At 43.5% G+C, this 15,361-nt stretch overlaps 2 protein-coding genes across 2 annotated transcripts in view; one reads left to right on the top strand and one right to left on the bottom strand.

The window, feature by feature from the left end:
• LOC138968295 (fibrinogen gamma-B chain-like) overlaps positions 1–15,361 on the bottom strand; it is a 485,749-nt gene that overhangs the window by 314,497 nt on the left and 155,891 nt on the right. The window lies entirely within an intron of this gene.
• On the top strand, positions 1,169–14,380 carry LOC138968280 (carbohydrate sulfotransferase 4-like). The gene is made up of 5 exons (XM_070340838.1): positions 1,169–1,307; positions 7,786–7,908; positions 8,243–8,435; positions 9,961–10,387; positions 12,288–14,380. Exons 1-5 carry the CDS (start codon positions 1,208–1,210, stop codon positions 12,687–12,689), a joined length of 1,245 nt encoding a protein of 414 aa, XP_070196939.1. The 5' UTR covers positions 1,169–1,207; the 3' UTR covers positions 12,690–14,380.

The following is a 15,361-nucleotide window of genomic DNA, read 5'->3' as shown; positions in this document are numbered from 1 at the left end:
ATCGTAGGGTAGACTCTTGACCGGATTCATTTCTAATCTAGGTGGTAAGATCCCATAACTTTCCCGGCCCTTTAGCTAGTATTATGTATCAGCTTTGACACTGCTTGTAATCTAATGAGCCTTATCCGGTGTGTGATGCAGACAGGGCCCTCTTCTCCCTTTAGCTAGTGTAACTGCTCGTAATATTTCCGGTGTGTGACACAGGGCTCTCTGCATCTTTAACGATCCCTTTCATTGGGCAGGCATATTAAGTAGAACACCCCCCGTTGGCTTACACAGGGTAGCCTTCCTATTGGCCTATCGCCACAGGGAATCGGAAGTGACCACTGTCGTTAAAAGAGCGAGCATAGAGTAGAACAGACAATGCGATTTGTGATAGTGAGCTGTGCGGTGCTCCTATTGGGTTGTCGTGAACCGGTTTAGCGTGTAGTTTGGCGCGACGTTTGTAATCAGTCGACTTGTGGTTTTGAATTCGTGCTCTTGTGTTTCGCGACTAGCGTCAGCAGCAGTTTTGTGTTTCTTTTACGTGTGCTCACTGAGGAGAATCTTGCCTTCTTCTTTACACTGCTTTCTGGTTTGCACCAGAAATTCTGGTTGCTACTAGAATAATTACCTTATAACACTATTTCTGGTTCTGATACTGGTAGATACCAGAATTCATAGTTTCTATTTCTGGTTTGCACCAGAAAGATATATATTGTTTCTGGTTCTATTATTGTTTCTAGCTGATTCTGGTACTGGTAGATATCAGAATTCATAATTGGTATTTCTGGTTATATGTAAGCATTGCTATTTCCTATATTAGAGTTCTGTTATTGTTTCTAATTTATAACTTATAGCATTGTTTCTAGTTGCTACCAAATTTAGTTAAACTGTTTTGGAATATTTATGATTTAGATAAGCTACCTGAGTGGTTATTCTTAGTTACATTTTCCTTCAATAAAAGATAAGTTAAGATAAGTTAAAGCAACCTCTGTCTTCGGTGTCTTAATTGTATGCTCCTCTGCCTGTGCTATATATCCTTGTCCTTACACCCGACCTTCCCACACATTCATCGATACATTGATTCTTCTTAATGACACTGTTCGATCTTACAAGCAATAACAATTAATTCAAGCCAGTTTGTTGCTGTGCTAAACGCACATATGACAGATGGTGTGTTACACAGTGTGGTTAATCAGTCAGTGTTGTGAGGCGTGTCGGTACGATGAAGCACCCAGTCACCATAGCACGCCTTGTTATTGGTGTGTTTGTCTGTTTGACCGTGGTGTTTGTTGTAAAGTATGTTGGTTGCAATCCCGCTCAATGTAAGTATAACACACTATTTAATTTGTCTTTTTGATCGTGGTGTTTGTTGCGAAGAATGTTGGTTACAATCCCGATCAATGTTAGTATTACACACTATTTAATTTGTCTTTTTGATCGTGGTGTTTGTTGTGAAGAATGTTGGTTACAATCCCGATCAATGTAAGTATAACACACTATTTAATTTGTCTTTTTGATCGTGGTGTTTGTTATAAAGAATGTTGGTTACAATCCCGCTCAATGTTTTTTTTAAGATTTTGCTGATCGTGGTGTTTGTTGTGAAAAATGTTGGTTACAATCTCGCTCAATTTAAGTATTACAGACTCCTTAATGAATTTATTGTTTATTTTGTGTATAATCTTAACCTTGCTTCTAAGTCACTAGATCAGTGTGATGTCACACGCATTCCTTCTTTGCCACTACTAAAGCAAACGTGTGCAAGCCGAGTCTCAGTGATTATTAAAAATAATGGTCGAAGTTGGCGGATCATGAAAAATGCGAGCTTCAGCGAGCTTTTTCATGACCGCGAACTGAGACCATTATTTTTAATAATCACTGAGACGAGGTGTGTAACCTCTTTATTCCTCCTTTCTTCAGTTATTCAAAGAAAACAGGAGTTTTTGTGCGAAAGTTTGATCGAATCCGAATCACTCAACCAGTCAACCTGCGCAGGCAATCGATTAATGCGCGGTTGTATAGTTCCGTGCAAATCATTCCATTCTGTTAACACTTCTTGTCAGTTTCCCTGTTTTGGACTAAAATCAAGTACACAAATATGCTGTTATTCTGCTGTGGCGGTAAAGGCAGATATTGTGTGTTCTGTTTATGTTTTAGTATAGCTTAGGATAATGTTCTTTCGTCATATGGGACTAGCAGACGAACTTTTGCACCCATGTTCTAACGTTAATTACTGTATGAAGTTCAGTTTTCTGGGGAAAATAGTGTATGAAACCGCTTTATGTTCTTTAAATTGATGAGATGTGTGCATTTGGCTGCGTGTGACCTGTTTATAAAATGAAATATTGTTGAAAACTGACCGTCGGATTGCAGTCAGTGTTGTCGAAGAAACCGAGTGAAAAGAAGGGGAACTACTCTTGTCGCTAGACAAAGTATGAGTTACTTGCCTTGGGAATTTGCTTGTGATGAACGTTTGTGCACGGCAGATCTAGATTCAGAAAACAACCGAACTCATGGATTTTATATGGAGATTCATGTGTTCAGGCCTGTAGTTGTTAATTTAAATGCGGTATGTTTGTATTGTTTGCTCCAGAGATGTATACTTCGTACTTTTCAGTCGCAAAAGTAGTACCGAAACAGAACAACTTCTCAACCCATTGCACTATCGAGGATTCAGGCTGTTGCTGGTTTGGGGGGCCCGGGTAGCTCAGGTGGTAGAGCACTGGACTTGTGATCGAGAGGTCGCTGGTTCGAATCCGGGCCGGGACGGACACGGGTCAACTTTATGTACAGACCCAGAGACTGTATCCATCTCCCACCCCCGTGTCACCACAATGGCACGTTAAAGATCTTGGTCATTCTACCATAAGTGCAGATGGCTGATACCACCTAAACACGCAAACATCAAAAAGCCGTGAGGGCGTAAAACTCGAATCGTATAAACCAATTCATGTCCAATATAGGCAATTAAGACCTGACGGACAATAAGCCCCTTAAAATTTACCCTGTTGCTGGCTCGTTATTTGTTTGGTTGCTGGGTCATTATCGAAAAATAACTAGCTCTACAAGTTTACAGAGGTAAAGAAGCAGAGGGGGGAATAATGTATGTTACACGCTTTGATGCCGAAATCAATCATTTTGATCATGCATTTATTTCTGAAAATGTTTACCTTCACGTACATTTAGTCACTACCTTAAACACTTATGTTTTCAGTATTCATTTCAAGTGATCACAAACGTAGACAAATGGGTGTCAACGTGTTGTTACATTTTGTTGTGCATTCTGAATAGTGTGCCAACAGGCCTTGGTCAGTCAACCATGTTTTATCTGTGTACTTCGTGTTTGACGGAAAAAGAATAACACCAACCCCGTTCTCCTGTATATAACTGAAAGCCACATTTTCTTCTTCATTCAATTTCTGTTTTCAAAAGCTTCGTCAACTTTCCACTTACACGACAAGCTCCCTTTACCAAGCTTCAATTAAGAACCCTGAATACGAAAGGTCAAAACAAAACCATAGGTACTACATTCACTATCGTCGTCTGCAACGAAAACCGAAAATGGCGAAACGCTTTGCTACGTACACAGAGGACGAAATTTCAAAGAAAAGATCGAACCTTACACCTGTGACTAGGAAAAGTTGCATAGACAGTTCCGTGCGGATCTCACCACAGGCGGAAGGTATCGTCCACTGGACGACTACTATCACAGAAAGACTACAAGGTACGTCACTCACCTTCGAGTCTTCTGTGTTCTTGGAGTCGCTTCCTGGGGAAAAATATTGTTCAAGACGGTTTGCCTCTTCCTACAGTCTGTGTAAGGTCAAATAAATACAGTTGAATGATTGTTTGAACTATATGCACCTTTAGTTTTCAGCTTCCGTTCGCTGCAGGTTGTTTTTAACCATCATTTGGACGAATCTTCGTTTGCGAGCCGCTAATATCCACACGGCGTCTAATTATGCATCCGCACCGAATATGCATACCAGCGCTCATTGGTCTAAAACATATGTAAATATTGTGCGGCAAAGGGAAGCTACCCACGGGAGTTTTCACTTTCGGTATTAGTGAAGAACCGTTTGCCACTTCATTCAAAATGAGGAAAACGTTTCAGTCGACCAATGAAAATAATCATCGAATATCCTGTTATTAACCAATGAGCGCTGGTATGCATATTCGGTGCGGATGCATAATTAGACGATAAACGAACCAAAAGTCAAAAATGTGCCCCAAATTCGGAAAATATTCTTTAAAAACGGCACTGTAAAAACCATCAACATCACTGTGAGAAAATAAACAATACAAACACAACCAGTTCCCCTGTGGAACATTTGGGGTGGACTTTCCCACGACCTGACCTACTAAAATCCTCCGTGTTCGTTCGCGCTTTGCATTCAATCTGTGTTAGTGCGCGTGTGTGTTTGTGTGTTTAGCTTTCGTTGGTATGTGCTGTTTGGTTCAAGTTTATCTTTTTTCATTGAAAGATTTAGAAACGTTGGTTGATACTTTGTTGAATGCATTCAACCAGAAAAGACACGAAACGCATTGAATCTAATTTCTGCGCGCATGCGTTTGAAGGGTATGTGTAAAAGGGCCATTGTGTTTTTCAGTCTTGTTTTGTGCCTGTTATTTCGTCCCCCAAAACTCATTTCTGTCTTTCTATGCCTATGCTGTGAGACATAATCGCTATTACGAGTTAGTCGTGTGACAGAGAGTTTTCTTGCACACTCGACTGCTGCTGTCTCACTTCGGCTACGCCGTCGTCTCGTGTGCAAGAAAACTCTCTGTCACACGACTAACTCGTAATAGCGGGTATTGTTTGATACCGAAATGTTGTTCCCCCACCCCCCGCCCTTTCCCAAATCACGGTCGTTATTTGTCGGGAAAGCTTTTAGAATTACGCAGAAATAGTTTTTTTTAAAATTTTGCTGCGAACTTTGAAGGCACATCATCATCATCATCATCATCATCATCATCATCATCATCATCATCATCATCATCATCATCATCATCGTTTTCCTCAAGAGTATCAATGTCGTCATCATGGTCGCTATCGTCATTGTTGCAATCCAGCTAATCATCGTCATAGCTGTTGCTTGTATCATTAATGGTTTTTTGTCCCATCAGACTTTGTTTGTCGTCAACCTTGTCATATAATTATCTTCATCATCGTCTGTCTTGACATGACATTGTCTTCATCATGATCTGTCTTGACATGACATTTTCTTCATCACCGTTACACTGTCTTCATCATGATCTGTCTTGGCATGACATTGTCTTCGTCATCGTCTGTCTTGACATGACATTGTCTTCATCACCGTTACAATGTCTTCATCATGATCTGTCTTGGCATGACATTGTCTTCATCATCGTCTGTCTTGACATGACATTGTCTTCATCATCGTTACAATGTCTTCATCATGATCTGTATTGACATGACATTGTCTTCATCATTGTCTGTCTTGATATGGCATTGTCTTCATCATCGTCTGTCTTGACATGACATTGTCTTCATCACCGTCTGTCTTTACATGACATTGTCTTCATCACCGTCTGTCTTGACATAACATTGTCTTCATAATGATCTGTCTTGACATGACATTGTCTTCATCACCGTTACAATGTCTTCATCATGATCTGTCTTGGCATGGCATTGTCTTTATCATCGTCTGTCTTGACATGACAATGTCTTCATCGTCGTTTGTCTTGATATGACATTGTCAGCATCATCGTCTGTCTTGTCATGAAATTGTCTTCATCATCGTCTGTCTTGATATGACATTGTCTTCATTATCGTTTGTCTTAATATGGCAATGTCTTCATCATCGTCTGTCTTGACATGACATTGTTTTCATCATCATCTGTCTTGACCTGACATTGTCTTCATCATCGTGTGTCTTGACATGACATTGTCTTCACCATCGTCTGTCTTGACATGACATTGTCTTCACCATCGTCTGTCTTGTCATGACATTGTCTTCATCATCGTCTGTCTTGGCATTACATTGTCTTCATCATCGTCTGTCTTAATATGACATTGTTTTCATCATGATCTGTCTTGACATGACATTGTCTTCCTCATTGTCTGTCTTGATATGACATTGTCTTCATCATCGTCTGTCTTGATATGACATTGTCTTCATCATCGTCTGTCTTGACATGACATTGTCTTCATCATCGTCTCTCTTGATATGACATTGTTTTCATCATGATCTGTCTTGACATGACATTGTCTTCCTCATCGTCTGTCTTGATATGACATTGTCTTCATCATCGTCTGTCTTGATATGACATTCTTTTCATCATGATCTGTCTTGACATGCCATTGTCTTCATCATGATCTGTCTTGATATGACATTGTCTTCATCATCGTTACAATGTCTTCATCATTATCTGTCTTGGCATGACATTGTCTTCATAATCGTCTGTCTTTACATGACATTGTCTTCATCGTCGTCTGTCTTGACACGACATTGTCTTCATCATTGTCTGTCTTGGCATGACATTGTCTTCATCATCGTCTGTCTTGACACGGCATTGTTTTCCTCATCGTGTGTCTTGACATGACATTGTCTTCATTATGATCTGTCTTGACACGACATTGTCTTCATCATCGTCTGTCTTGATATGACATTGTTTTCATCATGATCTGTCTTGACATGACATTGTCTTCATCATCGTCTGTCTTGACATGACATTGTCTTCATCATCGTCTGTCTTGACATGACATTGTCTTCATCATCGTCTGTCTTGACATGACATTGTCTTCATCACCGTCTGTCTTTACATGACATTGTCTTCACCATCGTCTGTCTTGTCATGACATTGTCTTCACCATCGTCTGTCTTGTCATGACATTGTCTTCATCATCGTCTGTCTTGGCATGACATTGTCTTCATCATCGTCTGTCTTGACACGACATTGTCTTCATCATCGTGTCTTGACACGACATTGTCTTCATCACCGTCTGTCTTTACATGACATTGTCTTCACCATCGTCTGTCTTGTCATGACATTGTCTTCATCATCGTCTGTCTTGACATGACATTGTCTTCATCATCGTCTCTCTTGATATGACATTGTTTTCATCATGATCTGTCTTGACATGACATTGTCTTCCTCATCGTCTGTCTTGATATGACATTGTCTTCATCATCGTCTGTCTTGATATGACATTCTTTTCATCATGATCTGTCTTGACATGCCATTGTCTTCATCATGATCTGTCTTGATATGACATTGTCTTCATCATCGTTGCAATGTCTTCATCATTATCTGTCTTGGCATGACATTGTCTTCATCATCGTCTGTCTTTACATGACATTGTCTTCATCGTCGTCTGTCTTGACACGACATTGTCTTCTCATCGTCTGTCTTGGCATGCCATTGTCTTCATCATCGTCTGTCTTGACATGACATTGTCTTCATCATCGTCTGTCTTGACACGGCATTGTCTTCATTATGATCTGTCTTGACACGACATTGTCTTCATCATCGTCTGTCTTGATATGACATTGTTTTCATCATGATCTGTCTTGACATGACATTGTCTTCACCATCGTCTGTCTTGTCATGACATTGTCTTCATCATCGTCTGTCTTGGCATGACATTGTCTTCATCATCGTCTGTCTTGACATGACATTGTCTTCATCACCGTCTGTCTTTACATGACATTGTCTTCATCACCGTCTGTCTTGACAAAACATTGTCTTCATCATGATCTGTCTTGATATGACATTGTCTTCATCATCGTCTGTCTTGGCATAACATTGTCTTCATCATCGTCTGTCTTGTCATGACAGACCTCAAACTCAATCTGGATACGTCAACCGGACCATCCGGCGAGGAACCACGACCAGTGTCCAAGTCCGCTGACCACAAGCCGGAGACTCAGGGGCCAATGTCTGCCTTACCTCAGCACACAGGTAGACTTGAAGTGCGCGTATTTATGTGTGTGTGTGTGTGTGTGTGTGTGTGTGTGTGTGTGTGTGTGTGTGTGCGTGCGTGCGTGCGTGTGTGTGTGTGTGTGTGTGTGTGTTTGTGTGTGTGTGTTTGTGTGTGTGTTTGTGTGCGTGCGTGCGTGCGTGCGTGCGGGCATGTGCATGTGAGCGTGCGTGCGTGTGTATGTATGTATGTGTGTGTGTGTGGTTGTGTGTGTGTGTGTGTGCGCGCGCGTGCGCCTGTGGGTTTTATTAAGGTTTCTTTTCATCAGTCAATAGGCTAACAACACGTGATTAGAAAGCACTTTTATCACAACAGAGAACAACAGCAGCAACAGCGACCCGGAAGTGAAAGTGATCTTGCTGACCTACATGCGCAGTGGCTCCACGTTGACCGGGGAAGTGTTCAACAAGCACCCGCGGGTGTTCTTCTTTTACGAGCCGCTCTGGACCGTCGACTTTTCTTTCATCAGGGCAAAAGAACCAGCGTTCTTCTTCCATCGGGATATCATGTAAGTTTGTTTGTGTTCTTGTTTGTTTGTTTGTTTGTTTGTTTGTTTGTTTCTCTCTTTCTTTGTTTCTTTTTGTGTGCTTGTTTGTTTATTTGTTTGTTTGTTTGTTTGTTTGTTTGTTTGTTTCGGTATTTCTTTTTACATTTAGTCAAGTTTTGACTAAATGTTTTAACATAGAGGGGGAATCGAGACGAGGGTCGTGGTGTATGTGTGTGTGTGTGTGTGTGTGTGTGTGTGTGTGTGTGTGTGTGTGTGTGTGTGTGTGTGTGAGTATGTGTGTGTGTGTGTGTGTGTGTGTGTGTGTGTGTGTGCGTGTGTGTGTGTCCCCGTCGCGATATAACCTTGAACGGTTGAAAACGACGTTAAACACCAAATAAAGAAAGAAAGAAAGAAAGAAAGTCTGTGTGTCTGTGCGTGTGTGTGTGTAGAGCGATTCAGACCAAACTACTGGAACGATCTTTATGAAATTTTACATGAGAGTTCCTGGGAATGATATCCCCGGACTATTTTTCTTTTTTTCGATTAATACCTTTGATGACGTCATATCTGGCTTTTTGTAAAAGTTGAGGCGGCACTGTCACACCTTCATTTTTCAATCAAATTGATTGAAATTTAGGCCAAGCAATCTTCGACGAAGGCCGGACTTCGGTATTGCATTTTAACATGGAGGCTTAAAAATTAATTAATGACTTTGGTCATTAAAAATCTGAAAATTGTAATTAATATTATATTTTTATAAAACGATCCAAATTTACTTTTATTTTATTGTTCATCATGTTCCAATGCCAAAAAACATATAAATATGTTATATTCGGATTAAAAACAAGCTCTGAAAATTAAAAATATAAAAATTATGATTAAAATTAAATTTCCGAAATCGTTTTAAAAACAATTTCATCTTATTCCTTATCGGTTCCTGATTCCAAAAACATATAGATAGGATATGTTTGGATTAAAAACACGCTCAGAAAGTTAAAACGAAGATAGGTTCAAAGCGTGCTATGCAGCACAGCGCAACCGCTACCGCGCTGAACAGGCTCGTCACTTTCACTGCCTTTTGCACAAGCGGCGGACTACGGTCATTGTGAAAAAATGCAGTGCGTTCAGTTTCATTCTGTGAGTTCCACAGCTTGACTAAATGTAGTAATTTCGCCTTGCGCGACTTGCACTTTATTTATTTTTATTTTTTGATCTCTTTCTTTCTTTCTTTATCTTTCTTACTTTCTCTTTCTTTCGTTCTTCCTTTCTCTCTTTCTTTGTATCCATACAATTTTAATGCAGTATCTGCAATTTCCGTGAATATCGTGTGAAGGGTAACACTTTTATGGAACGTATTTGACCATAGCTATTCACCGAATTATATACTTTATATGTAAGTTCCCCGATACAATTTTACAAGAATTGAAGATAGAACGGGGTGGGAAGGGGGGTCAAAGTGAGTGCTACAAGCAATGTGTCTGACTCCTGATGACGTCAGAACGCCGCCCAACCTTCGCTACATGTGTGAGTCGATCTTCTCTGCCAGGAAACACGACCCCAAAGACAAGACCCAGGTGCGCCTTCTGAAGACCAACATCATCAGCAGCATCCTCCACTGCGACTTCAAGCACATGTACACCCAGCCCTTGACAGATCCTCTGGCTTACCTCAAGAGTCGCACGTTACAACCGTTCAAACAGTGCAAGGACAGTCACCCGGGGTTGCAAGGTCTCTACGGTTGTCTCCCTGTCCTGCGCCAAGCCTGCACCTCGGCCAAGGTCATCGCCATGAAGGTCGTGCGTCTTCCCATGGAGTTGGCCGCGACCTTCCTCAAGGCCGATCCCAAGGTCAAGGTCATCCACCTGGTGCGTGATCCTCGTGCTGTGCTGAACTCTCGCCGGCCGTCAGGAATCTCCGCGCTTTACCCTCAGACCGCCAGACAGTTCTGTGACTACGTCGCCAAGGATCTGAAGGTGGGAGGGCAAGGGAAGGGGGTGGGGGTGAGTTGGGGGGGGGGGGGCTGTTAGGAAAGAGGTTGGTCAGGGATGAGGTGCACGACAAAGTTGCCTCCCAAACGGAAGCCACCCGCAGTGTTGGATTGGGATTGGCTGAAACTGAGATGTGTTGTGATTTCAGCGAATCAGAACCCGCGGTTTGTTCTCTCCCGTTTAAGTGGCTCCCACTTTCAGTGCGTGCCCCTCAGCCCCGGGGTTGCAGGAGGTGGAGAGGGCCGGACCCACGGGGGGGTTCCAGGGGTTCCGGAACCCCACCCCTGGAAAAAGCATGTACCTTGCTTTGACTTTTACTAGTTTTAGCACCAAAACAATGCTGCTCTTAACCCTCAAAACAAGGCCCAGAATGCATCAGATTGCAAAGATTTTTCAAAAATTTTCTGGGGGAACATGCCCCCGGACCTGCTTTGCAGGCGCGCGCTTGTGGCTTCGCCACTTCGCTGATTTGCCCCCCCCAAAAAGGAGGAACCCCCCCCTTTCAACTCATTTAGTCCGGCCCTGGGTGGAGGAGGTGGAGGTTCGGGGCTGGGCGGATAGTACATTCGCTTTCAGGCCATCAGACAGCAACTGTTAGTGATACCATGTTTACGCCTTAACAGTTTTGCAGGGGCGGGGATGTAGCTCAGTCGGTAGCGCGCTGGATTTGTATCCAGTTGGCCGCTGTCGGCGTGAGTTCGTCCCCACGTTCGGCGAGAGATTTAGTTCTCAGAGTCAACTTTGTGTGCAGACTCTCCTCGGTGTCCGAACACCCCCGTGTGTACACGCAAGCACAAGACCAAGTGCGCACGAAAAAGATCCTGTAATCCATGTCAGAGTTCGGTGGGTTATAGAAAGACGAATATACCCAGCATGCTTCCTCCGAAAGCGGCGTATGGCTGCCTAAATACACGTAAAAGCCGTGGGAGTTTCAGCCCATGAACAAACAAAAACAAACAAAAACCAGTTTTGCAGTGACGTCATGAGCGATTTGAAGGTTACATGATGGAGGCCCTGGGGGTAGGGGGATAGGGTGGGGGGTAGGGGGCAGGGGGTGGGAATGGGGGTAGGGGGATAGGGTGGGGGGTAGGGGTAGGTGGGCTGGGGTGAATTTTGAGGAGGGACTATGCCCAGTGAGAGTCAATGTGAAAGTTGACGGGGCCGGGGAACAAAATCCCACATGACATGTAGAGTGTTCAAAGTGGTAGGATGATCTAACAGGGCCGGACTAGGCGAAGAGGAGGGGGGGGGGGGGTTGCCAGTGTGGCGGCAGGGGCGGATCAGTTCATTTTATGGGTGGTTTTTTTCAAAAGTATATTGTGAAGATATGGGTGTGAAGGCGCTTTGCGCCGAGCCGACGGCGCGAAGCGCCTAGCTTGCTAGGGGGGTCCGGGGGCATGCGCCCCCCGGAAAATTTTGAAAAAAAGGATGCAAAATGGTGCAATCTGGTGCATTTTGAGGATGATCATTACCAGTTTCAGGCAGCAGATTTTGTCACTGATTAATACCCCAAAAATTGAAACTCAATGTAAAATAAAGAAATGCATACCTCATTCAATATTTTTATTTTTTGGCTGGGGGGGTCCAGAAACCCTAGAACCCCCCCCCCCTCCCCCCCTCGTTGTGGGGGTCAGGGGGCGAAGCTGATGGGTAGGTCATATTATGAGATAGGAAAATGGTCGCTCCTTGCATGAAACGGCATAAAATAAGCAATAATAAAAAAAAAATTAAATAAGTAAGGTACATGTTTAGGCTGGGGGGGGGGGGGGGGGGTTGCGCAACCCCCATAACCCCCCCGGTAGTCCGGCCCTGTCTAATCAGGCTCGTGTGCAGGAGTTGTAGGCCTACAGTGTTTTAAGGTTGATGTCAATACTTATCCGTGCAGGACTCCATTCCGTTGAAGCAGCAGTTCCCAGGCCGTGTCCTCACCGTGCGCTACGAGGACCTCGCTCAGCGGCCGCTGGCTTTCTCCTCTCGCCTGCTGACCTTCGCCCGGCTGGACATGCCACCAGCAATGACAGACTACGTCATCAACATGACGTCATCCAATGACGTTCGCATCACGGAGAAGACTTTTGAAACCTACCGTAGAAACGCCAGCCTCACGGCCGCTTCGTGGCGCCGGACTGTCCAGTTTGACTTTGTTCAGGACGTGGACAGAAGCTGTGGAGAGCTGTACAGCCTGGCTGGTTACCTCCCTTTAGACAGCCAGTCACGGCTGAGGAACATGAACGAGCCTTACTTTGAGGATTACCGGCAAGCGCCAATAAAGTTGTGGGATGACTAGTTTACCTTGTTTTGGGGTAGGGGAAAGGCTCCTAATATGGACCGGCTCCTAATATGGACCACCTCCTGTTCTGACAAACAAACAGCGCTAGAGCGCTCAAAACAATTTCATTCGCTGTATTCACCCTCTCTGGATAACTTGCACATGTCAAAACAGTTGCAGAAACACAAACCTCAAAACCGTTAGGCTTTTTCTCTTTTTTTCACTTTTGGCAGCGTTCACTCTAATTTTGACGCCAAAAACGGACTCGTTTCTGTCCACAGCCAAAGCTTTTATCACACAAAAATTGCTATATATGACAGCTAAAACCGTATTTGTTATATTTTAGCAGTTTTGACCCAGAGTTCCTACTGCAAACAAAAAATAATAGCAAAATCTCAAAGTATGTGTGAGTCCCCTAATATGGACCACCTTCAACAAATCGAAGAAAAAAAAAGCTAAAGGCTATTTTCATTAATTCATTAAGAAGCTTGCTGAAAATAACCTATTACTAGCCCTCGAGCTTTCAAAAAAATATATCAAATTGTCTTCTTTTTGTGGAAGTTGATAATTTCACTTATTTTCACTCTGATTATGATAAGCTTCTTTAGTTTCCTGGTGTGCTTCAGATAATGCTCTCATCAACCCGAAACAGATAAATCTAAAGCATATTTGAATTAGTCTGACATGCACAATAAGTTGTATCATGTTATTTTGAAGTATAGGGGGATTTTGACAGTGATTCGTGAAGGCCGCTTCACTGGTCCATATTAGGAGCCTGGGCGCCTAATATGGACCATTTGTGATTTTTTCTGTATTTAATTTTTGCTGAATATCTATCAAAGCTAGTTCACTCTAATTAGGCGTAACGGTTCACTTAAGAGAGAAGGACTACCAAACACAAAATGAAACTTCTTCGCAAGAAAACAAGCTAGTTATTAGCATGAAGCAAAAAGTGGTCCATATTAGGAGCCCTTCCCCTACAATCACGCCCAAGTGAACACACCACTAACATGAGATATTTCAGATCTAACCACTGCGCCACTCCGGCTCTTAAGCCCTGTCCAGACTTGGCCGCCGTTTTACGCTCTATGCGCCGCAGGCCGTTTTGTGCGTCGCGCGGGATTTGCCGAGTGGCCACACATCGACGATTCTTTTCACAACGCGGTATCAGTGGAGCGGGTCACCTGACAAGAAGGTTCAGTTGCATTCGACTGCTGCGCCGCGAGCGGCTGACGTCATCGCTCTGGTTTGCTCTGATTGGTCAAATTTCCGTCGTTCTATGTCTGTGTCATGGGCGGGGATATAGCTCAGTTGGTAGCGCGCTGGATTTGTATTCAGTTGGCCGCTGTCAGCGTGAGTTCGATCCCAGGTTCGGCGGAAATTTATTTCACAGAGTCAACTTTGTGTGCAGACTCTCTTCGGTGTCCGAACCTCCCCCCGTGTTCACTACATTGGGTGTGCACGTTAAAGACCCCACGATTGACAAAAGGGTCTTTCCTGGCAAAATTGCTTAGGCACAGTTAATAATTGTCTACCTATACCCGTGTGACTTGGAATAATAGGCCGTGAAAGGTAAATATGCGCCGAAATGGCTGCAATCTACTGGCCGTATAAAATTTCATCTCACACGGCATCACTGCAGAGCGCCTAGAACTGTACCCACGGAATATGCGCGATATAAGACTCATTGATTGATTGATTGATTGAAATTAGAACACGCGCTATTCTTCTGCAAATAACGCTTCGCGATCATAGCACGCTGCGGCGCTCCCACGTGGGCCGTTTTGAGCATAAGTCAAATGTGGACAGGGTCGGCCGGGAGTGTCTGGACGGGCCTTTATGCCCTTATCCTATGTGATATGTTGGACACATTGGTGCTGGTTTTGCAACGGGGATTATACGTAAAGTATCTTTGATCGACATTAAATTTTGATCTTGGGTTTATTCGGAAGATATATTATGGTGGCATAACTATATAGTACAATAACCGGCACGGTTGGCCTAGTGGTAAGGCGTCCGCCCCGTGATCGGGAGGTCGTGGGTTCGAACCCCGGCCGGGTCATACCTAAGACTTTAAAATTGGCAATCTAGTGGCTGCTCCGCCTGGCGTCTGGCATTATGGGGTTAGTGCTAGGACTGGTTGGTCCGGTGTCATAATAATGTGACTGGGTGAGACATGAAGCCTGTGCTGCGACTTCTGTCTTGTGTGTGGCGCACGTTATATCGGTCAAAGCAGCACAGCCCTGATATGGCCCTTCGTGGTCGGCTGGGCGTTAAGCAAACAAACAAACAAAGAGTACAATACAAACTCTTGGGGCCACACAACAAGCTTAGCTTAACTAAGTGTGGTTACATTGTTACATCTAGATAGGAATTGCTTTTTCATGTGCTGTCAAGGTTAAAAGAGTGCTTATACACCCTACGTACGATGTGTCTGGAAACACCTCCGCGCGGAGGGGCTGTACGGCCAGCGAAGTAAATATAAAGAGGGAACATATTTTCTCGGCTCGCGCAGCTCAGCAGCAAGCACTATGTCTCTAGACTGTTATACCCGTGTTAGAAATGTTAAACGAGGTAAAGAAGACATTTGATCTTGAACGATGTTCTCAGATTTACATGATTCTATGAACAATGCCCTTATCCCATGTAAAAACCTATTCACATCTTTGGTGGTTTACAGCATAATTTAC

Source organism: Littorina saxatilis, linkage group LG6 (genome assembly GCF_037325665.1).
Source record: "Littorina saxatilis isolate snail1 linkage group LG6, US_GU_Lsax_2.0, whole genome shotgun sequence".
Classification (NCBI taxonomy): domain Eukaryota; kingdom Metazoa; phylum Mollusca; class Gastropoda; order Littorinimorpha; family Littorinidae; genus Littorina; species Littorina saxatilis.
This window is presented reverse-complemented; position numbering and strand designations above follow the sequence as displayed.